This window comes from Megalopta genalis, chromosome 3, assembly GCF_051020955.1.
Source record: "Megalopta genalis isolate 19385.01 chromosome 3, iyMegGena1_principal, whole genome shotgun sequence".
NCBI lineage: Eukaryota > Metazoa > Arthropoda > Insecta > Hymenoptera > Halictidae > Megalopta > Megalopta genalis.
Window position 1 is genome coordinate 23,030,571 of NC_135015.1, and position 26,287 is coordinate 23,056,857.

At 46.8% G+C, this 26,287-nt stretch overlaps 1 protein-coding gene across 3 annotated transcripts in view; it reads right to left on the reverse strand.

Annotated features, from left to right (window-relative positions):
- Positions 1–1,885: 1,885 nt before the first annotated feature.
- The window catches only part of LOC117222189 (uncharacterized), a 300,049-nt gene continuing 275,647 nt past the window's right edge, over positions 1,886–26,287 (reverse strand). For 2 of the 3 annotated variants that reach the window (XM_033473760.2, XM_033473759.2), the window contains 5 exons: positions 12,802–13,279; positions 9,836–10,126; positions 8,827–8,977; positions 8,412–8,619; positions 1,886–8,327 (listed from right to left, as the gene is read on the reverse strand). In XM_033473760.2, the coding sequence (XP_033329651.2) occupies positions 6,015–8,327; positions 8,412–8,619; positions 8,827–8,977; positions 9,836–10,126; positions 12,802–13,279 (3,441 nt within the window). In that variant the 3' untranslated portion in view covers positions 1,886–6,014. Of the gene's footprint in view, positions 8,328–8,411; positions 8,620–8,826; positions 8,978–9,835; positions 10,127–11,664; positions 11,973–12,801; positions 13,280–26,287 lie in introns of those variants that run through there. The other variant, XM_076520371.1, reaches the window with a different exon arrangement.

The following is a 26,287-nucleotide window of genomic DNA, read 5'->3' on the forward strand; positions in this document are numbered from 1 at the left end:
ACGGCTTCGCCACGGTTACGTGAATTCCCTGGTTCGCACGAATCGCGAAGATACGACGCGTTCGCCACCGCAACGACGTTCGTTCGCGTCCGAGAAGGCCACGATCCTCCAACCGGGTCCGACCGTGGAAGTCGTGTCCCTCGATCGATGCCGACTACGAGAACGTATCAGTCGTCGTTCCGTTACCGACCGAGGGTCGGACATAATGGGAATAATAATTCTACGGGGCTACCCTGCGGTCGCCATCTTGTTTTCCCTGGGAATGCGATTCTTCGATCCGTTTCGAACGGGAACCTCGATTTTCTCGTTCCGACCGCGTCAGAGGCCCGCCGAGATCTTTTCGAAAGCGTTCCCGAGCTTTTCGTTGTCCTCGGAACGAAGTTAAGCCAGCTCGACGAAGTTAAGGCAGTCGAGTATCCGCCATGTTGTCTTTCTTGCAAGCACGATTCTTCCGCGTCGCGATCAAAAACACCGAATGAAATCTTTTATTTTGACAATTTTTACTGGTACAGGACACTGGCGAGATGTTTTAGAGGCCACTTTCGAAGCTTTCGGATGTCGCAACGATGAAATTAAGTCGGCCAAACTTACGGTAGTCGAGCGTCGATCGTGTTACCTTTTCCGAGAACGCGATTCCTTCGGATCATGTTGAAAAATACCGAATGGATCTTCGTTTCTGCAAATTTAACCGAGACAAGACGGTAGCGAGGTCTTTTCGTGTACGTTTGACCATCGCAACGATGAAATCGAACGCGAATCGAAGTCGCGGTGGTTCAAGTCGCCACCCGCGTTCGCATAACTCCGACGGACTTGAAAAAAAAACGGATCGGCGAGCGGAGCCAGACAGAATCCGGAAGACGAGGCATCCACCTCGGCAGGATTTCCACGAGTTTTCGGGGAATGTCGTCTGTGAATGCGGATCCGCGTCAGTTGGCTACGTACACAAAGGCGGTTTGGCATGCGACGATGCACGACCATCCCGCGCAGGAGTGTTTACACCGATTGTCATCGTGGGTGGAGGAGTAAACACAATTCCATCCTACCACCTTGTTCTGCTCCCTGCGTGTGCGATCCGTTCGCGTTCATGTTCGTCTAGGCATGTCTCGTGGCAACGCTGCCAGCAACGTTGCGGTGAATTCCAAGTTTCGATCGTTGGATCGAACTTTCTGCGCCGCGACGCGGCGTCGCGTCGTCGACCGATAATTAATGCCCGAAGTATGTACAGTTCGCCGAGCCCTCCGGAGAAGCGAATTAGCATCTCGCGGTTGGCAAAAGGAAGCCTTGAAAAAAGAAATGCCGTTTTCCATCGGTTTCTGGGCGAATCCCGCAGGAATCGGGCGGATCGTTGCGCAATTGGTTCCGCGGTGTTCGCGCGGAAAGAAACGGGGGATGAATTTCTCGCGCGGCTCGGAAAACTGTGCCATGGGATTAGGATTATCGGGAGACACGATTTCGCTGGATCGTACACTCTTGTTCCGTGGCATTACTAGACTGGTTAAACAGGTTATCAGTTTATGGCCACCATAAAGATATTTTATATTTCGTGGCTCATGCCCGCGCATTCCGCGCCATAGTCTTTTTACCCTTTCTTCGATCGCGATGCGTCGGGTTCGAAGATCTCGCGAGCCGTCGATGATCGAGTCGAGAGGAATTTACGCGACTCCGTTCGTCGGACGCGGTTCTTTCTCCTCGAAATTCTGTTATCGGACGAGAATTAATTTATCGGAAGATGATACTTACCGGAGATTCGCAGGCATCCGCGACGATTCCGCGATCGAAATCGAGAAAGCGATTTCGAGCGGATCGGAAGAGAGCGCGCGCGCGAATAGCACGAACGAATGATCGTTCAGGTCGAGCTGCGCCCGCTCGAACAAAAAAGAGATCGTTCGTGGTAGATATTTTATTTCCAATTTAGGAACTGAAATGCCTATATAATAAAAAATATTTTGTATCGTATAATAATAATTATTATTAAATTGGGAAACGAGGGGTTACGCTAAAAAGTCACTTGCTAAGTATACAAAAATGAAGAGAAAACTCGCAGAAGAAAAACAAAAGAAGAAACGAACATAGACTTTTTCTTTTCATTGAATATTAATCGTTCTCTAATTTTCTCTCTCTCTCTCTCTCTCTCTCGCTCTCCCTCTCTTTCATTCGTTCGTGCACTCCTTTTTCTCTCGCACGCGCACTCTCTCTTAATTCACAGGCACGCGTCCACGTCTCAGCATGCAATTCGAATATCTCTTACGTATATAGAGTTTCTCTTTCCCGCGAGCGGGTCGCGCGTACTATAAATTTGAAATTAAAAAAAACAACAATCGCGGTAACAAAAACGAACGAATAGTTACATAAAAAAAAAAGTATTCCGGTGTGGAATTTTGCACTTCCGTGAAATGATCTTTGTCGCTGTTCTACCCCCGTTAGTCTCGTTCTCTAATTGATAAAGGGCTCGTTAAAAGCACATACAAACGACCGTCGTCATCGTTCGATTTTTCTCGAAGTCACTACCTAAGCAGTTTTATGGCACGTATTCTCGTACAAGCCCTTCTCTTCCTTTAGCCGTCTGTTATCTTCCTATCTGTTATCTTTCTCGCTTCGTACCGGTTTCCAACAACGCTCCCAACATTTTCGAAAATCAACACGAAAACGAACTCACCCCCTCCCCCCCCCCCCGCGGAATCGTGTCTCGGATCGCAACAGTGACGCGCGTATCCGCCGTCATTTCTCTTTGTACACACACACACACACACACTCTCTCACACACACGCGCACACACACACACATGGACGTCGGAGACTCGGACTCCGATGATCTTGAAAGATCGTCGCGCACTCGCACACATGGTCGACGGTCTCCCCGTTGATTCCCGATATATAATTCCCGCCAGAATTTCAACAAAAACGAAAGAAAATCCTGAAGAGAGAAAGAAGAAACCGCGCGCGCGGAACCCTGGCGAAATCATCGACGTTAGAAGTAATGTTCGTTGTCTCGACTTAAAAACAGAAAGAACGCGCGTGCAACGTTCCCTCGCGGCGCGAACAACGGACCGGACGAATGCCAATTACAGATTTCGAATTCAGAACGCGTCGGGCGTCACCGGAAGACCTTCTTCTTCTTCTTCTACTTCTTCTTCTTCTTCTTCGCCGTTATACTTCCTCGTGTATCTTCTCTCGCGGAAAGAAAACAGCTCGGTCAGTAAAGTCGCAAACAACGCTCGCCACAACACTCAATCGTCGCACAACATGAACAACTTATCCGTGAAAGACATCGATATAGAAATCTTGATTTTTCTCCTAGGAAAAAACGGTCCGCGGACCGGTTTTAAATTACACTCTTGTACGTACACACGTTCTTAGGGTTACGAATGCTTTAACGTTATCTGATATTTAGCTTTTACTTAGTATCTTTTTTTTCATTTTAATCTTTCTTTATCAGAGAGTATCCTAAAACGAACAAATTCTATCGATACGTCTACGCTTAAACATGGATATTACCGTCGTCGCCGGTTTTTTCTTCCATTGCAAAATGTCGGTGGCCCGCGATGTTCGATCGCTTCCGGCAGCGATCGCGCGCATGTCCTAGAAATCAGTCGATCATGATGTTGCTCGTTAAACGAAAACCAAAGGAGAAACATTCGCAGCTTTTTTTCTTTCCTTCGTTTCATCTCTCTCTCTCTCTTTTTCTCTTTCTCTCGCACACTCGCACGCTCTCGTTCACTCGCATTTTCTCTCTCTCTCTCTCGCGCTCTTCATTTTTTGTCGCCGTTGTCGGTGATACACAATATACATATAATATGTATACATACATATCGCACGTAGGACGAGAACGAAAGCGTACTTTTGTCCGGCGTGTTTTCGTCTTTCTTTCGCAATGTAATGCGTGTGTTAATTCTTCTTCTTTCTTTTTTTTGTTTTGTAATTGTCGGTTGTTTGTTGTTGCTTCCTTGTCTCATTCTAAATTGTACAAAAACGACCTCCTCTAAAAAATGTAGTCTGCAAAATATTACACGTTGCACCCTAGCAAAGAATATATTTATACAGCGATACGACTATCGTTGGCCACACAAAATGTCGGACAGCCTGTACACACTTGTTTTTTTTTTCGTTTTGCTAAACCTTAACACGTTTTTTTTTTCTTACGTAAAATGTTGAAAGATATAATGCATGGGGACTTTTTCTTTATCTATCTTAACGGATACGTGATTATATACACTATGTACAGGTTTCTTTTGTTTGTCTCTCGTTGCTAATAAACACCGCGATGCGTGCACTTAAATCATTTCTGCGTTGGAACATGACTACACGGATCGGTGTGTGCGTACGTTTTCGTACGCGTGTATGTCTCTCTCTCTCTCTTTCTCTCGTTTCTGGGTCTCTCGGTGTGTGTGTGTGTGTGTGTGTGTGTGTGTGTGTGTGTGTACGTGTTACGTTCGATGATCGTATTATGCGCGAATGCGTCTGTGTGTTTCGTGTGAAGAGATACAATGAAAATTTGTCCTATAAACTTACACAATTAGAATAGGGTTCTCGCGATCGATTTTACACACTACGATAAGATTTTTTTCATCGTTATACAATAAACAATTATACGTTTCTTGCGATCCGTCGGCTAAGGATCTCGCATATACACATATACATATATATATATTCATTTATTTATTCATTTATATATATATATATTCATTTATTTATTTATTTATTTATTTATTCATTTAGTTATCACATCGCACGTTAGAAATGAAGGAATTATGACCTTACCACGCGACAGAGAAGCGAATCGTCGAACCGAAAATATATCTTTGTAGAACCGTCTTGTTCAATTGCAGAGAAAAAAGTCGAAAGAAGGAATATAAACAAAAAAAAGAAACTATATAGATCATTTATCGAAAAGAAAACAGTACGAGGTCCGCGAGAGTACGCGCGTAGATCGTGACAGAATAAGCGTAGAAAAGTCGTATCGTTCGCATATAGAACTCCTCCACGTGTGAAAAAGAGTCGACTGCCATTTTCGTCGATCGTCCGATGAGTACGCGATCGGCGTATCATTTTTCTATCTTCCCCGATCATTCCTTTTCCTTACTTTTTGATCGTTATCACAGTGCTTTTAGTACGCTCTTTCGTCTTCTTTTTTTTAAATCCCTCATTTTTAATATCGAATATTCTCTCGAGATATATATATATATTTCTGTATATATATATGTATGTATATAAAACAAAAAGGAAAATTAAAATATGACCGAAACGTCGTTTTCTCTTTCTTTCTCACTCGCTCTCGTTCGCACCCACACTCTCGTTCTCTTTCTCTCCCGCGCGCGCGCGCGATTTACAACGAAGTGTATCTTGCATTATTGTTATATATAAAAAATTATTACCTAATTTATTGCATAATATATGCATGTACACGCCTACGACACTGCGAATCGTTCGCTCGCCACCTCGAACATGCACAGTCTTCGCCCTCTGCTGCCGGTCGTCCGTAGACCGGCGTTGTTTCGACCCTGATCGCCGAGGGGGTGCCCGACGATCGGCGAAACGCGGCGTCGATTGCTCGTTCGAAAAAGGAAAAAAAAACAGCGAACGACGAGCCGCGCGGAACTAAAAATCGTCTACGGTGATCCGCGCTGTCGACGAGCGGCCGCTGAACGATCGCAGGATCGTCGATCACCCCCTGGACCGGATCGAAAACAGGATCCTCGAGTCTCGGCAGCCCTTGGATGGACCTCTTCCCGGAGGAGAGAATTCCTCCGCTTGATTTTCCCCGCGGCAAAACGTGAGAAATTCCGATCGAACGTTCGATTCTCGAACGAACAGAAGAACGAAAAAAAAGAAAAAAAAAAAAGATGGAGGCGAGGACGCCCGACGGATCTTTGTCTTTCGGTAAAAGAAGTGTGTGAAAAAGAACGGGACGAGGAAAAAAAAGGAGATTGTAGAGAAACGGAGGAAGGGAGACGAACGAAAATAATCGAGACCGACGTTCGCTACTCGTAGACCCTAATCGGTATGAGATCCCATTGTCTACTTAGACGTTGGGGCAGCCGGTTGGTGCTGCCCCGTCATCCCCAGTCTTGGTTGCGAGGAAGCAAGTAATTCTTTGTAATACGCGCTGAACTCCGGCGACAGAAAGGACGCGGGGGCCGTGGGCGGAATCGGCGGCGGGAACAGACCGTTGTAGAACGCGGAATAGTACACCGGGTCCAATATTGGTAGGAACTTGCCGGGCGTGTTCGTTGGCAGTTGCGGGAGGAAGGCTGGATTACTTTGCGGCACGTTGGGCACGAAACCCGAGGGTATGCTGGGAACGCTGTGCCGCCTCCCAGCCTCGGTTTGCCTGGCCTCTTGTTGTTGCTGTTGCTGATGCTGATGCTGATGCTGCTGTTGCTGAGCAATCAACGACTTGTCGCCCTCGCTGATTCGACGCTGTTGATGCTGATGCTGTTGCTGCTGCTGCTGCTGCGGCGACGGCTGTTGCTGCTGCGGCGGCGGCGGCGGCGGTTGCTGTTGCTGGTGATCTTTGCCACTGGTCTCCACGTTTTTTCTCCTGTCTATGCCGATCTGTTGATGCATCGCTGCCTGCATTCTAGGGTAGTTCCCGCTGTTCAAGTGGTTCAGATTAGGTACATTCGGTATCACGGGGTGACTGGTTGGCTTCCTAGGTGTGTACGGTGAGACCGGCTCGCTTCTCGTCGTATACTTGCCGTTCGCCTGGTGCCTCCTCTGGCCAGGCACGTGGCTGTTTCTGGTCGGCGGACTGGGCACCCGGACCGGCGGACTCAGATGGTTGCTCTTGTGTTTGGGGTTCACGATCGTGATCTCGAGGTTGTTCGAGGCCATCGTCCGGCTGTCGAGCATGTTCTGGTAACCGGCCGGGTATCCGGCCGGGCCGCGTTTCGAGCAGTCCGTCGGCTTCTCTTTCATCGTGGACGAGTTCCTCATCTCCAGGTTCAGTGGATTAGGCCTCGGCACTACAGGTACTTTGACTATTTCTAAGCTCGGCCGCGAGAACGCCGGCTTCTCGGCGTTCTTCTGCGTCAGGTCGAGGACACCGCCGTGCGCCATCGTCTCGTTATTGTTGTTCATCGGACCGTGGTGATGGTGATGATGGTGGTGGTGGTGATGGTGCGGGGGCGGCTGCAAACGGTGCAACGAGGGTCGGTACTTCGGAGGGACGATAATGTCTTTCGGGTCCCCGTAAACCGTCTTTTCGTTGTGCGCGAATATCGACCTCGACTGCGTCACCCTCGGCGGGAATATCCTGCCGTTCGGCACCGTCGGCGGCACGAACCGATGATTGGCCTGATGATGATGAACCGCCGAACCCGGCGGCGGCACGTTCGCGTTCGCGTAAAGCTGCAGCAGCGCCGCGTTGTTCGACGTGCCGAGATTTATCACCCGGCTGTTCACCATATTGTTGTTGTTCATCGTGGTGTTGTTGTTGTTGTTGTTGTTATTGTTATTGTTATTATTGTTGTTGTGGTTGTGGTGGGCCGGCGGTTGCTTGTTCGGCACCTGCAACCGAGCCTGGTGATGGGGATGCTGGTGGTCCTGCGGCGACGACAGCATATGCCCGATGTCCGGCGTGACGGTCACCGAGATCAGTTTCGGAATGGAGTTCGGCGTGACCGGCAACGGGTACGAGATCGGCGTCTTCTCCTCGGTCTTCATGGTCGCCGGCGTCGGCGGGTTGCTCTGGATCACGCTCGGCCGAGTGTCCAAGTCTACGGCAGTGACCTCGAGGCCCCCCTCCCGGAGGATCTCGAGCTTGCGTTTCTTAAAGCTGGGAATGATTATCTTGTCCCTACTCGTGTCGCTCTCCGACTCCAGGTCGATCACCTCCGGCGACCTGGGCGCCACCATCGCCTTCTCCGCGAACATCGGCTTCTCGCCGAACAGAGGTATGTTCTCCTTGCCCTGGACTAGCAGAGTGGTCTGCTTCGGGTCCAGCTTGATCTCCTTCATGTCCTTTTCCGGCGGCGGCGTCAGGGTAACCACCGTGGTGGCGTTCGTCGCCACCGTGGTCACCGGGAGACCCGGCGGCGAACACGAGGGCGGCACCTGCTGCGAGATCAAGGGGCTGTTCAATTGCCTCTCGAGGACGCTCTGGTTGCTGGCGGTGTTCGTCGGCGTGGTCGACGGCGTGCTGTTCGGTGTCGAGATCGACGTGTTCGAAGAGGGTGGCGGACTTGGCAGTTGGGTTTGCTGGCTGGGCGACGGCATGCTGTTCGCGATCATCGTGTTCAGCGACTTCAGACGCTCCGGTTTCACCCGCACGCTCCGCAAAGACGACGTCTTCCCGGTCTCCGTCTTCGGCTTCTCGCCCGGCAAGAAAGGCTGCGGAACAGACCGTCGTTGTTTTTTCACATCCGAGCGAGAACCGGCCAACATTTCTGACAAGATGGCGGCGGTGGTACTTACCGTTGTAACGATCGGCTGTAACGGAGTTGCGGTGGCTGTAAGACTCGCGTCTACAGGCGGCGGCGTCTCCGAAGTGTACGTATCATTGGTGTCTTGCTTTATTTCTTCGGACTCGTCGGAGACGCTACTAGATTTTGTTCGTCTTCCGTGGTTCAGTCTCAGTTTTGCCTCCTCGCCCTTCTGATACCTCTCGTAAGGTAACAGTAACCTGGAAAATATAACAATCGATGAGACACGAACGATCGATCCATCCTTGAGGCAGGATCCACCCTTCCAACCTTGACAGAAAAATCTAGATATTTTTCTTTTCTTTTAGTTAGAAATTATAAGCAAAGAAATTGAAGGAAATCGTGTGTCACGCGTAAAATCTTGTCGACCAAGGGTCGACGGTGTTGTCCGAGGACATATACCGTACCTCTCGTAATGACGACGAGTGATGGTGGCCGCACTGGTGGACCCTGTGTTGCCCCCGATGTCGTCGTAGATGGTTTTCCACAATCGTCCGGTGCTGACGGTGTCGTAGCCACCGAGCACTTGCACTTTCGTATAAAACAGGAAAAGATCGACTGAAAATCAAACGAGCCTGGTTAAACCTTTGCCCTACGATTTAAATTCCAATAACGTGTGCCACAAACAACAACAAATTAGTTTAAACAGTTTTGTAATTTTATAAGTTATAATAACTTTCGATACCAGTTTACAATTATTCTATCTTTCGAACCAGTTTGGTACACGCATTAACGGGTACCAAATTATATTTTAAACGAAGGAATATTAAAATCGGCACCCTTGGACCGCGGAAAACCCCGAAAACACGTATCCTCTCTATTCTAGCACGGGCCTAATTCGCAGTTACGTTTATATTTGGCCCGACCGACGCATCACGGCTCTCGTTTCTTGCCCAATCGATCCGACCACGTATCTCGGACGTGGTTGTAGGGCAAAGGGTTGGCGCAAACCGATCCGAGGCTGCTGGCGAGCTTCGATTCGAAACATGCGAAAAGGAAACGCCGTCGTATGCCAGCTTACTATAACGGTACCGATCACCGTTTCGAATATTGCCAGAACGGGAGAATTAACGATTCTACGACCGACGGGGAGAAGTCCGGGGTCCTGGATCCTCGAAACCTTCGACCCATCGAGAGATCCGAAGCGATTCGAATCGATCCGAAGCGATTCGAGTTGATCCGAAACGATTCGAATTGACCCGAAGCGATCCGAGTTGACCCGAAGCGATCCGAATTGATCCGAAGCGATTCGAATTGATCCGCGTTGATCCGAAGCGATCTACAAGCGACCCGAGCGAAAATTGCGAGCAAGGGGATCGGGAATCGTCGAGGAGGATCGCTGGACCTCTCCCGGTTGCCTAGGACGTATCTAGAAGCGGCACAGTCAACCGTTGAGAAAAAAGCACAGATACTGACTCTGCCTGTAGCCCAGCAGCGGCATCTTTCCGACCGGCGTACCCCTCGAGTTCATAAAACTCTGCACGTCCTGGAGAAACTTCTTCTCCTCCGCGCTGGCGTTCCTCTCGCTTCGACGTACCACCGACGAGGACGGCGGTCTGCCAACGTTCGAAACCACATTTCCAGCACCCGTTGACGTCGCGCTCTTCGACGTCGACGCGACCGAGGCTTCGCTCTCATTGCTCGACTCGCCCGGCGACGCGCTGCGCTTTTTACGCTTTCTCCTCGGCCGTCCTTTCAATTTCGGCGCTGAAAACAATTATTCGTACGATTAGTATTCCTCGAACAATTATGCTACCGTTATTGCTAGAGTTATAAATTCATTGGGTACTATTCGTAATAAACGTCCCGAATAAATTCAAAGAGATCTTCTTCGACGAGTACAGTAATGTCTTCCTTACCGACGCTCAGGTTGTATACAGAAATGGACAATTTGGGAAGAGGAGATACGATTATTCGAGCCTTGTAGCCCGTTTTTATAATTGTTGAGAATCAATAACCATAAAAACGATCCTATAACCTCGAATATTCGTATCTCCTCTTCCCAAATTGTCCATTTTCGTGGACAATCCGAGCGTCGATTAGAGAGACATTATAGACGTATCTCCGCTATTAGACTCTATCTCTATACTTGCCAGAATATTATGAAGAATATCGCGAGATCGTTCATCACGTAGAAATTAGAAATTCACGATCGCAACTATTCATTATCGTTAACCCGCCGTCAGGCCCGAGCCGCGGACCTCGTTTACGAACGCTGTTGTCTTATTTTCGTTGGAGGATCTCTCAGTGATTATTTATCGCATATATTTGTGCGCCGATGAATCCGCAAAGTATACGTCAACGGATTACATAAACCGTCGTGGATTCTGGTCTGGCTCGATCTTTCTGTTTGTTTTGTCGGGACGGCACAAAGCGATGGTGGTTTAGCACCGGTATCGTATGACATGATAATTCGAGTCTCTCGGTCGGTTTCCGCTTCGCCGCGGAACAGTGTTCACGGTTGCATGACGGTTTTTTTTTTTTAAATCTCCGTAATTGCTAGAAATTACGCGGCAAATTTTCGTACAAAGTAGCGAGCAACGTTACCGTGCGATTTCGTTCCAGGAAATAACGTCGACCTTTCGATCGAAGTCGAGCTTTTGCCGATTCGAGGTATCGAATCCGCGCGTGCGATGAGAAAATAAGTCCCAAAATATATGATTTTAGTCGACAAATTCGATACAAATGTACGCTGTCCACGGCGCTGCTGTATTCGACGCAAACGATATTCCAGTAATTACGGGACGTCGATTAATCCCGGAATGTAACGACGATTGCAACCGACAATTTGCAACCGGTAATTTTCATTAACGACCGTTCCCGTCTACGCTGCGTCGTGGCACAAAGTCACCGGTATATCCGACGACGTTCCACGGTTAGCGTTGCAATTCTTCGATCACGTGTCATTCGCAAATCGTTCGTTTCTTCGCACTTTCAACTGTCGCAGCGACGGAAATCGAACCCAAACAATGCACGGCCGACCGCGTGACAGAAGCGCGTCGACCGCCGACCGACCACGTGAGCGAACCGTTCGTTATCTGCACCACGTGCAGGCCGCGTCGTCTACGAGATCTCGACGGAATTGCGCGATAAAAGAATTGTCCGAAAAAAGCACGGAAAAAATCGTCGTTCGCTCATCAATTGGAAGCCCGTGCCGGAATCGTTCCGGTTTATTCGACGCGCGCGAGAACGTTGCGCAACGGACGCAAAAGACGCAGAAAAAAAAACAGAATAAAAAAACTCACCGATCACTTTGTAATACCCGACCGCGTTTTTCTTAATTTTCATCAGGATAGGCATGCCTCGTCCACCAGCTCAATGTCGCGAAACGCGACGCGAGTCAGAAACAAAACATAGTTGAACGAGGAGTCTCGATAAAACCATCGAACACGTTTCCGATCTAAAAATAGAGACGCGCGTCCCCGTCTTCGCCGTGTTTCCTGTTGTATTAATCCGGATTATAGCGAGTTCGTTCGCGCACCCGTCGAACAAACGGCTCGACGGCGAGGAACGAAGCGGACGAAATGACGCGCCCGGCGAAATCTTCCGACACGTTCTCTTCTTGCACACACCTCCTTCGCACACCGCTCGCTTGTTTTTTCAACGATCGCCGAACTGTCGCGATTGCAACGCGGCCGCTTCTCCGTCGGTAAACGAGAGGCCTCTAGATCCTCGAGATCTTTTTTCCACGTTGCGTCACACCTTGCCCGAAATTCTCGAGCTTCGACTATTTTTCATCGGCTTTCCCAACGATCGCGACCGCCGCCGTCGGCTTGGGAGCACCATTCGTCCCCTCTCGTTTCTATATAATCGCACTGCTTATGCCGATGTATTTTGCAAACGGGATCTGCGAATCTCGTCTCGCCGTTGCATCATTACCGAGACCACCGAGTTTCAATTATTTTCCAAGCAATTTTGCAACAATTCTGACCGTTGCTAGATCTGCTCACAATATTCTCAATGTTTATTCAATTATATTCGATGGATAATTCCATTTTCTAAAATAGATTTGTCAAGATTTCAGTGCCAATTTCTGTGCCTTCGGATTCAAAACGTATATAAAAAGAGAAGCTTTGCGTACAAATCGATGATTTATACTTTTCTGTCACGTCTACCTGTCAACATGCAAGATTTAGCGAGAGGTATTACATTATTTACGCGTTAAAATCGATGCTACACAGCAGTTCCGACGAGTTAAACGAATAAATTATTAGTACGATCTACATCGTACGAAACGTATATTATACATATATATGATTAGTTTCAGCGCGTTAAATTGAAATTCGAGTGCTCGACGAAAGCTTCGGCGTCGGGAAAAATTGGCCCGAGGGCGCAGAAATTGGGACACCTAGCCCACCGTATCCTTCGAGTTGGCAGCTCACCTAGATGGTTGCAGAGCAGCTCGTGGGTCTCGAGGTCCGGGTAATCGAAAGTGTCCCTGCAGAAGAGCACCCTGGTGCCAGGTGTCGCGGTGAATCCTCCGAGGGCCGCCGCGATGGAGGAGCAAAGCCAAGAGGGCTCGGCTCCCTGGAGCCTTCTGAGCAGGGCCCGGTACCGGCAGTACCTGGGGTAGGAGAGCACGACCACCTTGGTCTGCGCGCCGCACTCGGTTCTTCTGTTGTTATGGTTGATCTCGTACTCTTTCTGCTGCTTATCGACGTCGGAAAAATCGATGCCGGGGTCGGTGAGCACCTGGGGCTGCGGTATCTCGTACCTCAACGGGCTGCTCTCGGGAGACGAGGTAGGAGTCGCCGGGTAGGACACTTCCCGCCCCCATGACCACTCCAACGTGGGCGACAACCACGTGACAAGATCGTGAACTCGGACCACCACCTTCTCTGATATCGTCAGCACCTCGTCCTGCAATCGGATCAATAAAACTTGTTACCATACGGTCGAGACAACGTGTACCTACTGCGGGGCTTCGGGATTTATCGCGCAAGGTAAGGCATTTCCATCGTTTCGGTCTGTTAACGTAATACGAAAATGTTGTATTCGAATCTTGGAAGCGACGGTATTCCGGACAACCTCGGTAATTGGGACTCTTACCCTTCGAGGTGTGTTGTCGATATTCTGGATTTCGAAACTCCAAGGAGTTGTCGATGAGATAAAACCGAGTACCTATATTATGGTACGCTTTTCAGGGGGGTATAAGATTATCGTCGATTTTATCAACGTCGAATGTAGTATTTTTTAATATTTTTCAATTCGTTGTACGAGTTATGCTGTCTTATTTTATCGCTTCTACGCTTATGAGCAAAATAAGGGATGAAAAATTTTCGATCGAAAAACTGCCGATGTTCGAACTGCTGTAACTTCGTTAAAAAAAATCCTACATGGACTTTTAGATGGTCGTTGCAAAGGGGAAACTTTCCGCTTTAATCTGGTTGCAAAAAGAAACCCGAGAAAAAATTATTAAACTCCGTGCAGACGTTCGAAGTCGGAGAATTTTTGTGAGATAAAAGTACCTCTACATTTTCGCCTCGCATTCGACTAAACGATTCAACAGCAGTTCAAACATTGACAATGTTTCGATGGAAAATTGGTCGTTACTTAATTGCGCTCACGAGTGTACTTAGGCGAGTGCGGAGGCCCCGATTCTACGCTGTTGCGAGCAATCAATAAAGTCGCGTTACCATAACGGCGAAGCAGTTTCGCGTACCTACTGTAGGATTTTAAGATATGTCGTATATAATTGCACCGTTAAAAAAGTGTATCGTAATTCCACTATTAACCAACTGCGCTATTCTTTAATTCCACTGTCAACCGATTGCCCTCTTAACTAATTATGCCACGCTATGAAATGTTAACGTACATTCCGTACGATGCTCGCGTTACGAGCATCGACTGCCAACGGAGGCAGCTGTCTACTTTACCGGTAAAGAGCCGCGATCCTGAAGCACCCTTCGCCAGGTGGAGCCATCCGGGTCATCAGCCCCGTTTCGCCACCCCCGTAATCTGACCCAGACCCCTGTCTACATAGGTACACTTATCGCGAGCGGTGAACTAAAACACCTATGTGCTCGTTACCTATACATATAATCCAGGCTACGTAACTCGTGGTTTATGTTGTACCTCGAGTGCATCGTTATCTACTCGGCTCCGACGATAATTTAATTGTCCGCTGATGCCAGCGGCGACGTCATTTTCACAAAGTTTCGCTGCGCCACTTGGTCCCGCTGATTTGTGGGATTTCAGTTGAATAGAGAGCCGCTTGTCTACGCGGCTTCCACCGCGTTCTTTCCGCTTTAATCTCTTTAATCCTAGGTAGGTTCGCGTTTTTCTCCCGCCACCTGCGTGTTCCGCGAATGCTAATTAAATTCGCCTGCTGGCCAGCTCGAGCTTCGTCGTTCCGTTTACCTGGCCACGGTAAACCACCACGATTCTCCGATCATTTCTATCGCTCGCGATTCGAACGAAATTTTCTGCGGATTGGTTCGCAACTTTTTTTCGAACGTATCGCGTTATTATTATTATATGCGAAATTTATTCGCTCTTTTCGTATGGAAGCGTCTTCGCAATTTCAATAATCGTTAACTAAAATGTGCGAGAAGCCAATATATTTATTCAGAGTTATTAAAAATTGTAAGAAATTATTCTTCATTATTTTAGGGATCGTATCGATTCCTAATTGTAATCCAATTGTGATTTCTTCCTCGCGAAGCAAACGGCCAAAATGCAGCTAGAGTACATCAATTTGTTCGTACCTTTTCCGTAGAAGAACTCGCGACGGGATAGAAATCTTTCCGCGGAATAATGCGCACTCGGTGATTTTTTGACACGTGTATTCCGCTCGGGTTGCGTTGAACGTCCCGACGCGGCGCGGCGTTATACGCTGGCTGTTGTTCAAGCGCGACTGAGTAAACTGTGGCAACTTCGTAATCACGTTAAAGCCGCCAGTGAAACTGATGGAGGCGGTTTCAACTTCGCGACTCGAGCCGATTTAAATATTTAAGCGCGCGCCCCGGCCGGCTTCACTTTCGCCGAACTTCCCCCGCGAACCGGTAATCTATTGTTCCTCTTCTCTTATCGTTTCGGAACGTAACTTCGCGCGTGCCATTACCGCGAAATATGTAAATGTCTTCTAGCATTTTCACGACGAAGAAACGATCGACACCGCGCAGATCCTGTTTTTCGCCGTCCGAGGTTTCTTGCGCCGCGGTGTTTTTACTTTAATTGCTTTCTGCTTTTTCTGTTATTTCTTGCTCCTCTAAATTTTTTGCCGAGTTCCTTTTCCTTGTCTCTTTCTCTTTCCTTTATTAAATTAATGGCCTCGTCTCGGTGTACAGCATACGTTCTTTTTGGAAACGCTCGCTTTTATATAAAATGTTTCCAGTAAAATGTAATATCGTAATAGCGATAATAGCAATAATAATTAGATCGGACACCGCTGTCGACGTCTTAGACGTCTTAAAGAGCCTGAAAAAACGGCGCGTAGGTTCGACGACGGTTCGCAGGCAGTTTCGCGGATCCGATTTTAATTGGCATCGAATCGGGACTGGCCGAGAGCTTTGTTTTTACGCGAAAAGCCGGCGCGGGGCTGATTTACAGCCGCGCACGGGTTTCCCGTGTATGCATAAGTAAATTTTCAGCTTGTCCACGGCCGATTTAAATTTTTAATGAATCCAACGCGGCCCGGGACAGTTAAAATTGCGTTTTATTAACGGGCGAATCGGTTCGCCGATAAATCCCGCTCTGATTCGCATTTCTCTCTCTCTCTCTATCTCTCGCTCTGTATTTTTTTTTCTTTCGTCGTTTATGGTCGCGAGTATTTCAAACAACCGCAAGTGTGCGCTCGCGAAATTCAATTTAACGGGGCCACGGGACGAGCAGGCTCCTTTTGAGGCGCGAACTTTTCGCCACCGACGAGCGCCGGGAAAAAGAGAGAGAGAGAAAGCTGTTAGATGAGATTACATCGCGCCGCGCAGTGCTTGATTTTCTTGGGAAATTGGAGGAAAATGAGAAAGAAAAATTGTTTCGTAAGTGGAAAATTGTTGCGCGCTTTGATCCATTATCGTCCAATCCGTATAATTGGTAATCCATCGATGGACTCGTATTTGCATAGCGTTGTACTTCGATCCGATATTTTATCGCATTTCTCGAAGGAATCGACCAACCCCGTGCGCCGGTGTCTTTTAAAATCTCCGGAAATATTATAATATCGATCGCGATGCAGTCGTCCGCGTGCGTCGACCTCCTTCAATCTCTTCTCTTCCTTTTTTCGAAAAAGTATGCTCGCGATGTTTGATTCTGTCTCCGACTCGTTCCCGGACTCTGTTCGTCAAGAGATCCCGGAATATTGCATAAATAATTTATAAAATAGCCGGCCGATTAAAACTTGAGAGGGAATTTTAATAATTCCGAAGTTTCTTTATTCATTTTTAATTCAACGATGGTTTAATGGAAGAGTCGAAGTTTTCTTTTTTTTTTAATTCTACGTCCCGGAGTTTTTCTAATTTATTAATAATCGTCTGTCCCTCTTTGCTATTCGAATTCGCTTTCTGTGTTTTAAATGAAATTGAATGAAATTGAAAATTATATTTATCACCTTTAACGTGTCAAGCAATAACCCTTTAGCTCCTAAAAAACCAAATATTATTCGTTAAAAATCGGCGTTTACCCGTCTATACGAATAAATTAAAATTAAATTGAGATCTATTTAAATTTTCACGCGCTTCGTCGAAGCCTGCACCGAAAAAAGGAGCGCCTTAAGAAATATCTGAACAAAAATTGATAAATAAAATTACAAACTAAGTTGCATTTTCGTCGAGAAGCTTAAGTTTAAATAATGCGAACAGCACAGAGGTGTTTCATCCCGTCCGGACGGTGCAGTTTATAACCGTAAGAGTTATTAAACATTCTTTCTGCCAATTATGCCGCGAAAAAGTATCAGAAGAATGCTCTCGCAGGAAAAAGGAAGCCATCCGCGAGATTAACACCTTAATGACTCGATATTACCTCGACTCGAGGAACTGTCTTTTAATATCGACGTGAAATCGAATATTCCGAGCATGGAAACGTTGATAGAAATTCTTTCTGCTATTTCTGTTAGCTAGTTTCGCGTCAGCCAAAGATGGAAGATTATTGGAAAAGTGGTCCAAGTTCTCCGGGAAGGTGATTGCACAAGTTTCCATAAATTCGTAATGGATTCGCTGTGCCAACTACCTGCACAGTTCCTTGGAGAAAAACTATAGAGAGAGATTCAATGATTGTTTATCTCCGAAAGTTTCGAGTTTAGAGAAGGCAGCTTTGCTTCACTTTTAATGGCCTGTTCGGTAGCAATTTTTTTAACCAAACCTCCGTTTCACTTTAGGCCGGAATTTCATCCGGAATCTTTATCCGGATTTAAATGAATTGTCTCGATATCTACGAGCGAATGTTTGCAGAGGGTAGACTCGCCTGAAAAGACAAATAAAAATTCCCGCTGCGGATAGTTCCGATGAGACTCCAACGAGGAAAGTATGGAACAATGAGGGTGGACGGGTAGACCGCGAGAGACGATTTACACTTGTCAAATTTGGCCAACTTTCGGTGCTCAGTCGTGCATTCAGAAGATGAGACGAACTCTCAGCCGGTGCTCTTTACCTCTCTCTCTCTCTCTCTCTCTCTCTCTCTCTCTCTCTCTCTCTCTCTTTCTCTCTGTATCCCTCTTCTCCTCTCTCTTTCTCTTTCTGTCTCCCTCTTCGCCTCTCTGTGCAGCCGAGTATTCCTCTTGACTGCACATATGCAAGATGTGTATCTACAAGAGGGGTGAATAGAGGGTAGGTGAGCTAGGGGAGAGTCAGCGCGATAGAGGGATTAAAGGGGAACAGAGAGGACCTGGTTGGAGGAGGGTGAGAAATCGAGGCGACGCGAGAGATAGAGGCAGACAGAGCGAGAAAGAGGAAGACATAGATAGATAGAGACATGAATGCACAAAATCCGCAGTCTATCCATTAATATATCTTGACACGAAACCAAAGAATGTACCAAAACACGCGATTACCTCTGTTTCACTCTAGAACACAAATGCGGAGCGCAATAATTCTAGCCTTAATTTTAAGATGACAAAATGCTAGAAAGAAAGATAAAAAACAGGAAACTTCACATTTTTGAGTTCGTTCTTCCTACATATTTTATTAACAAAACAGAGAGACAAAGTGGGACCGAGAGAATCGGAGAGAGGGCGACAGAAGGCCGAAAGAGGGTGCAAAGAGGGGAAGAGAGGAAACCCGTGGGTCCGCGTGTGCACGGGCAACAATGTGCCAGAGGTAGCTGCAATGTTGGCACAGACACAGACGAGAATCTAACCCCAAACTCGTGACACGGACAGTATGCGCGGACTCGCGTGGAAATGTATTCGGAGGTTGCTATGGGGACTCGGCTGGCACTCCGACTCCGGCACCCTAAACACACCGATAACCTATCAATTCACCAACACCGAACGACCCGACGAAGTATAACAGGCGATAATGTCCCGCGCTAAATAGGACATTATTCCAGTGGGTTTTTGGTTACGATTCCCGTGTACAATCGAGCCCCGGACTGGCTCTAATCAGTCAAATAACGGGCTTAGCGAGGATCAATTGTCGCTGCGACTTGATCAGAATCTATCTCGGGATTTTCCACGGCGATACCGGAGAGAACTACGAGAGATCCGAGTTTCCACCCCCGTCGAGAATCCTGTCGCTCTCTCGCTCTCTCTCTCTCTCTCTCTCTCTCTCTCTCTCTCTCGCTTCTGGCCTAGAGTCTTCTATCGATTGTCGGCAGCGGTTGCATCACGGTGTTTCTAATCGATCCTGCGATTGCTTTCGCATAGAATAACATTGTCGCTGGTTGATTCGAGGCGTTGTTCGATTCAAATAATCGTATCGTTGTTTTCGAAGGCGAATGTTTTTGTTATTCGAATTATTTTAGACAAATATTTATTCGAACGACGCTTATTCGTTGTTCGTAACAAAATGCGAATAATTGTTGACCGTAGCAGATTTTCCAATGCAGCAGTTGCCCATGCAATAGTTACATCTTTAACATTTTTTTAAAAATATATATACAAATTTGATAATGTTAAAATTATTTTGAAACGTGATATGAGAATTTTTAACGGTGCCTTGGAGTCGCCACTCGATCGTAAAGGGTTGACTACAATATCGATCATAATATTAATTATGAATTTCAATGCAATATTAATAGTAAATTTAGATACAATATTAATCAGAAATTTCAATGCAATATTAATTAGAAATTTCGATGTATCTTTGAAAAAACGATTTCTTATCGGCACCCCTAGCGCGTATTTGTTTCTTTAACGAGCCTACTCTCGGACGAGTTTGTCAGAGCAAGGTTAGAGAACGGATCGAGCCGATGTCCCGGCTCGGGTGGGGTTAACAACCAATAACAGGGGTCGAGACGAAAGGGGTTAGCCGGTTTAACTGCTAAACCAGCGAAAAGATAGGGTAAAGACGAGTCTGGAAATGTTTTATGGCAATGGTCCAAATGATGTTTGCGGCTCGGCAGAGAATACTAAGAATTGTTAATGAACTTCTGGTGAGTGTATCAGGAAAAGTAATTTGGAGTTTGCGTAACTCTCTCTCTCCCTCTCTCCCTGCTTCCCTCTGGCTTCGCGAGACTAGGGGCATAACGTTCGCCGGTTTTAAGACCGATCGTTCCCGTTTACCTTGCCGAGCGATTAATCGAAGCAGAATGAGGCAGACATCGAATATAACAGTCTCGTCTATCAACGATCCGATAGGAAAATGTAATCGTTAAATTGTAAAAAATATTTAGACTATTAGGAAACACGAATTCTTACGCGTCGAGGTTACAAATAACCATTAGAAATCACGGAAATCGGTTTTTTGTTGTTGCAAATAAGAGTTACATTGCCATTTATAATTGTCGAAATCGTATTCTGCATCTAATTATATATTTGATGAAAGTGTGGTGTTTAAATAAAATATGCAGAAAATGGAATAAACGAATGAGAGAGAGAGAGAGAGAGAGAGAGAGCACTGTAAATAGAGATAACGAAAAAGTAAACAGCCCGTATCTTATTAAAATTGATTGAAACCGTTATTGCAGCACGTTCCGTCGCGCGATCATGCTACGGTCGTTCCGGCATTAATTTCGCATTACCTCTCATAAATTACCCTCTCGCGGAGGAATTCAATTAAATTTTACAGCAAAAGTCATGCCGGTTCGATCCGCCGCGGTTGTCCAGTCGTTTTGATTAATTCGCCGGCCGCGGCGCGCCGCGCCGGGAAAAATAATAAATAACACGGCGAATTGTTTATACCGGTGCTGTATTAATTTTGTTTCCCCGGAGGGGTGCCTCTCTCTCTCTTTCTCTCCCTCTGCGTCGGATTTTCCCCGCTCGTTCGGATCGATATAATCGACGCGGTGTACAATTTGTTTGTTCGGCCGCGTATCGTTTTAATAACGATATCTCGCCGAGCGACAACGCGATGGGCCCTTAATGCTTTTCAGTGCAGCAACTCCTGCTGCAACTCCGCCGCGTGCGGATACGGCCGCCATGTTGGTCCGTTTACCGGCCGAGAATTTATTACATTTAACGTAATAAACGACTTGTATACTCCGAGCATGCCCGCGTGATATTATTATCGTAGCCGGGGAAACTTTCTATCTATCTGGGTAATCTCATCTTGTGCCAGCCACCTCCTTTATCTCTCGTCTTTCACTCAACTTCTTAAGTAGTCTTTTGTAACTTAAATTAAAATAGACGTCAGGAAGTGTTCCCGCGGACGACGACGACGACGGCGACGGCGACGCCGACGCCGACGACCCGGCTTCGTGAAGCGGATAGGCGAGAAAGAAAACGGTCCCGGCTTCTCTAAAAGAACTAGAAAAGAAAGGAATCGTGCCGGAGCCGACGGCACACTCTATGCGTCATGCTCAGCCAGTACGTTTGTCTCTCTTTGCGTTCTCCTCGCAAAGCTGAACCGTACACGAACAAACACCTTCGAATCGTCCGAGATTTTATTGCTCGAATCAGCTCCGCGGATTTATTTATCTCGCGAAACATTTTCACTCGCCGTTTCAATCGTGAAAGTACTAATCGCAGTGGGATATTATATAGCTTTAGCTGTTCGTTTATGATGCATTTTATAAAGTTCTTCCAAAGGGTATATCGCGCGATGGAACATAACTAAAGTTCCGAGAGAGAATAAACAGAGATTCGAGCGAACTCCGTCGACGCCGAATTGAATTTAAATAAAGAAATTTGACGTGTTTTATACGAATCGTATATTATGCACGAAAATAAAGGAAGGGCGCGGTAATTGGCTAGCCCACAGAAACTGGCTCCGCTAGCCCGTAGAATCGGGCCAGAAGAGGCGACGGGCACGCGAGCAAATAAAGTTACACGGGCCTCGGCACTCGCTAGCCCGGTCCATAAAAGCTCGAAATCGCATAAACGTCTGTCGGCTACAAATCGTCGTACGAAAAAGGGGTGGAAAAATAGAAGGAGCACAAGATCCGCCGGTTAACCGACGCGCACAGATCATCCGGCGAATGAATATGGGGAACGAACCGCGTGAAATTGACCCGTATACGAGGCGGGACGACAACGAAACAACATCGAAGACGAAAAGCCAGAGGCGAGCCGACGGCGGAAGGGGTTGTCGGACGAGCAGCGAGCGGGCGTGTGCGGCTGCAGGAGGAGGAGCAGGAGCAAGCGGAGGAGGAGGATGAAGAGGAGGAGGAGGAGGAGGAGAAAAAAAAACTCTCCCGGAGCAACCGTATAAATCCGCAATGCTGCAGTTGACATATTCGCCGAGCGCACATAATACATTCATGGCCGCTATCTGGTGGTAGTAAGGGCGGCTGCGAGAGGATGAGAGAGAGAGAGAGAGAGAGAGAGAGAGAGAGAGGGGGGGGGGGAGGCGAGGGTGGGAGAGGCGAAAGAGCAGGCGAATAGGGGTGGAATGACACGGTGGTCGGGGGTGCGGTACAATCGTAGAGCAGAATGTGTAGCGTGTTGGTTTTAGCGATGCTCGCAGGGGGAACTTACGATCGTGGAAATCGTTTTTGGAACGAGAGTGGGTTAAAGTTACGGTACGTGGCTCTTATCGAAAAACCCCGATAGGATTTTCCAAAATGCGCCCTCGTTTTCGAGATATTTTCGTTATAAATATCCCGCGGGAAGGGTCGATCGCGCAATTCCAGCGAAATTAAATCTGAAACGCGAATTGTCTCGAACAGAGGTATCCGGAGATCCGGTTTCGAAACGGAGAATTCTGCAAAAAGGAAGCAGAGAAGTTAAGGGTGTAGGAAAAAGAAGAGCGACACGAGGATACACGGCGGTCGAGAAAGATTAATTCGAGCGGCCGTGACAGGCTTGAATCAATAAGTATGAGAGTCACTGGCGAGCATAAATCATTGTTAGATTAAAGCCTGGAGCACGCGGTAGTAGTCTGGGCAGTGCCGGGCTTTCAGTGGGTACAGGGTGGCCCGAAAGTCTCGATCGCCTTCCCACCGGCGCTGAATTTTAACCTTGATGCACCCTCGTCACTGTAACCCTTTAAATGCGCGCTTATGTTTATCGTATCGAAGATTGCCGCGTTCGACGAAATGCACGAGAGAACGTATAACATATCGATATAAATATAAATCATATAAAATGTCGATATAAATATAGACCATATAAAATATCAAAATAAATATAGACCATATAAAATATCGAGATATAAACATAGACCATATAATATATTAATATAAATATAAACCATATCGAATATTAATATAAATATAGACCATAGAAAATATTAATATTAACGCAGACCATATAAAATATCATTGTCGCGTTTCCCGTGCGACTTTGTTTCATATTTCGAATACAATGCATCAGGTGCAAATAAAATTGCATCAATTAGCACGCGCAGTGCTTGTGGACATCTGGAAACACGTTTTTGCACGGTTCAGTCGAGTTGAATGAAAACAGTGCCACTTTGCAAACTGATACGCGGGGGATTGAAGCTAAAAGGAATTTGATTATGCTTGGTAGTTTACACACGGTGTTTCTGGATCGATCGAGCCCACCCGCTGTCTCCTCGTTTCCTCCCTCCCTCTCTCTCTCTCTCTCTCTCTCTCTCTCTCTCTTTCCTTCTCGCTAGCTCGGTCTCCTTCTCTTTCCATCACTTTCAGGTCTCCCTCTCTCGAGGTCTCTCGCCGCTTCTCTTCTTCTTGTTCCCTTTCTCTCTATCTGTCCACCGCAGTCACTCTGCGCTCGTGTTTCCATGTCTTCGTGCTGGTTCAGGAAGGGTCATGTGTGAGGAATGGGAATTACTTTTTAAGGAGGAATAAAGCGGAACGACCGGGGTTGCCACCTATACTGCGGATCGAAAGGGATGCCGGCGCACGACAACGCGGCTTACGCTCGACAACTATTTCGTAGCTAACGATAAGTCAACGACACCCTCTCGATACTTCGATTTAGTTTTTCATAGTCATCGCGATCTTCGATCCTGGTATACGAATTATATTTGATTCGTGCAATATTTCGAGAAATATCTTCGAATAAAATGTTGTCCGAGCAATAAATTTGTTCGAATAAATCCTCCCAATAGTTGCTGATAATGTTTGCCGACGATATATCGAATAACGTGTACAACGGCGTCCGAAACGTCTCCGTAGATAAGTTCCCCGGCGAATTCTTCCAGAACAACGGCGCAGGATTTATGAGAGCAATTACTCGAAGAATCCGGCGAAAGTCGTTCTAACAACTCGCGCGAATAGAGCGCAATTTATCCTAAACGAAGCACAACGATTGATTTTCAGATTCGTGCGGACCGTCGACGCGCGTCTCGAACGACCGTGCCCGTTTAAAACCGCTTCAGACCGCGCGCGGCGGCAACGCGATTTCATTTAATCGCGCTTCAAAGTGCTTTCGCTTCTGTGACTTCGTGCGCAGGCACAAAAACCCTTTTGCGAAAGCCTTTTGATACTTAAAGTTGAAATTGTAGCATTCAAAAGCTGTCCTTATAAAAGTAAATTCCGCCATTATGACGGCGCTGGAATTTATTAAAATAACTCTTTTACCAAGATGCCCCGGCTGTTAAACACAGATTACAAAAATGCTTTCGTTGAACGAATCCTCGCGATACGGTCTTTAAAATAAATTAACTAAAGAATATTTATAAAAGTAAAATTAATCTTTTCACCTTTTGCAGCAGGGTTTGTTGAATCGAAAATAATATTTAACGTAAGTCGGAAATAAAAGAGCTCGTTAAAGCACGACCCTTTTCATGTAGGAAAGTAATTATAAATATCGAATTAGAAACGAAACGTAACTCGGCTTAAATTAATATCTAGTTTAAACGATAATTAATTTTAATATACGGGGACCAAGTACATTCCTAAAAGAAGAACTAGATATTAATAAAATCGAATTACCGATTTTGATATCGTTACGAACATTTTAATGGCATCGAGTCTCCGGCACGAATCGTCTCGTACGATTTCATTTAATCGATACCTTCGATACGCTCGTCTGTAAAATCTGGCGATCTCTTCGAGGAATCTTTTCACAGGTGATTCTGTGTCCGTACCTTTTCTTCTGCAGGTAAAACGGCTGCCTTTGAACGGCCGGCTGCTGGCAATTGTTCCAATAAAAGTCGCCGCTCGCGTTACGCAAATTAACGCGGGACATATGTTCGCGCGTTAAAAGGCTCGAGTTGTTGCTCCCCATGGTATTCGCTTCCCCTTCCCTGCAATTTTTTTCTTCTCTGAGAGAGGAGTGTGTGCGTGAACGAGAAAGAGAGAGAAGGGGGAAAATATTAAGAGAGAGAGAGAGAGAGAGAGAGAAAGAGGAGAAGGAAGAGAGAAGAGACGAGAGAGTAAGAGAGAAGAGAGGTTGAATGCGCGACTAAAAATGTACATCATTACCGGTCGGCTCGCGAGAATCAGCAACCCTCCGGGTCTATGTCAATGGAAAGTAATTAAGGGTTCTTTTTAATCGTTTCAAGCCGTTCCGTGTCGCGCCCTACTTGCGCCCATAATGCCGCCGGTTTTTACAACCGGCTCGCTAAATTCTACAGCGATCCGAACGGTGGCTTCGCGTCCTCGCGACAGACAGCCAAGACTTCGCAGCGATGACTAATAACTGTTGCGAGCACAGAGGATCCCTTGTGTATCCCGCCGTTGCAATTAGATTCTGCGGAATCAACGAGAACGCGCGCGGCGATCGGGGTGCTGCGCGCGTGGGTGGACCGAACCGGTGGGAGCACTCCTCGCGGTAGGAGCAACCTCTGTCAGCGGCCTTGAGCAGTCAATTGATTTTGCTCGAGAGTCGGAACTGCACTCTATTTTCGTTATCCAATTAGCAATGTTAAATTTTCTTTGCAGCACGAAGCAAGCTCTTCGTCGAAACGGCTTTAATGCGTTCATGGAATCGGCGGCAATTTCTCTGTAAAATAACCCTTGCATGGCGGCGTCCGATTTCAGCCGGCGGTTCGAATTATCAAACGAATGAAATTAAAATTCACAGTGAATACAGTCGAAAGTATTGTGCGAATAATTTACGAGGAATAACGAATAATCGTTGTTGAAATCAAATATTCGACGAAATGATTTTTCGAGCGACACCCCGGCCACTTAAACGCCGCGATACGCCGAAATCGCAATGAAAACTTGGAATCGCGGCGACGGCTTCGTCGTCGCCGTCGTCGTCGTCGTCGAGTCCAATATTTTAGTTTTCGCAATGGCCGGAAAACCTTCGAGCAGTTTTATGAAACTTAAACATCCCGCTTAAAAGTTATAATTCGATGCAAAGAAAAAGTTCGGTGAGAAAGTTTCGTCGGGGCTGCGGCGTTTTATGTTTCATTTCTATTCATTATTCCAATGCTCCTTGAACGCGCCGATGCAAATTTGATC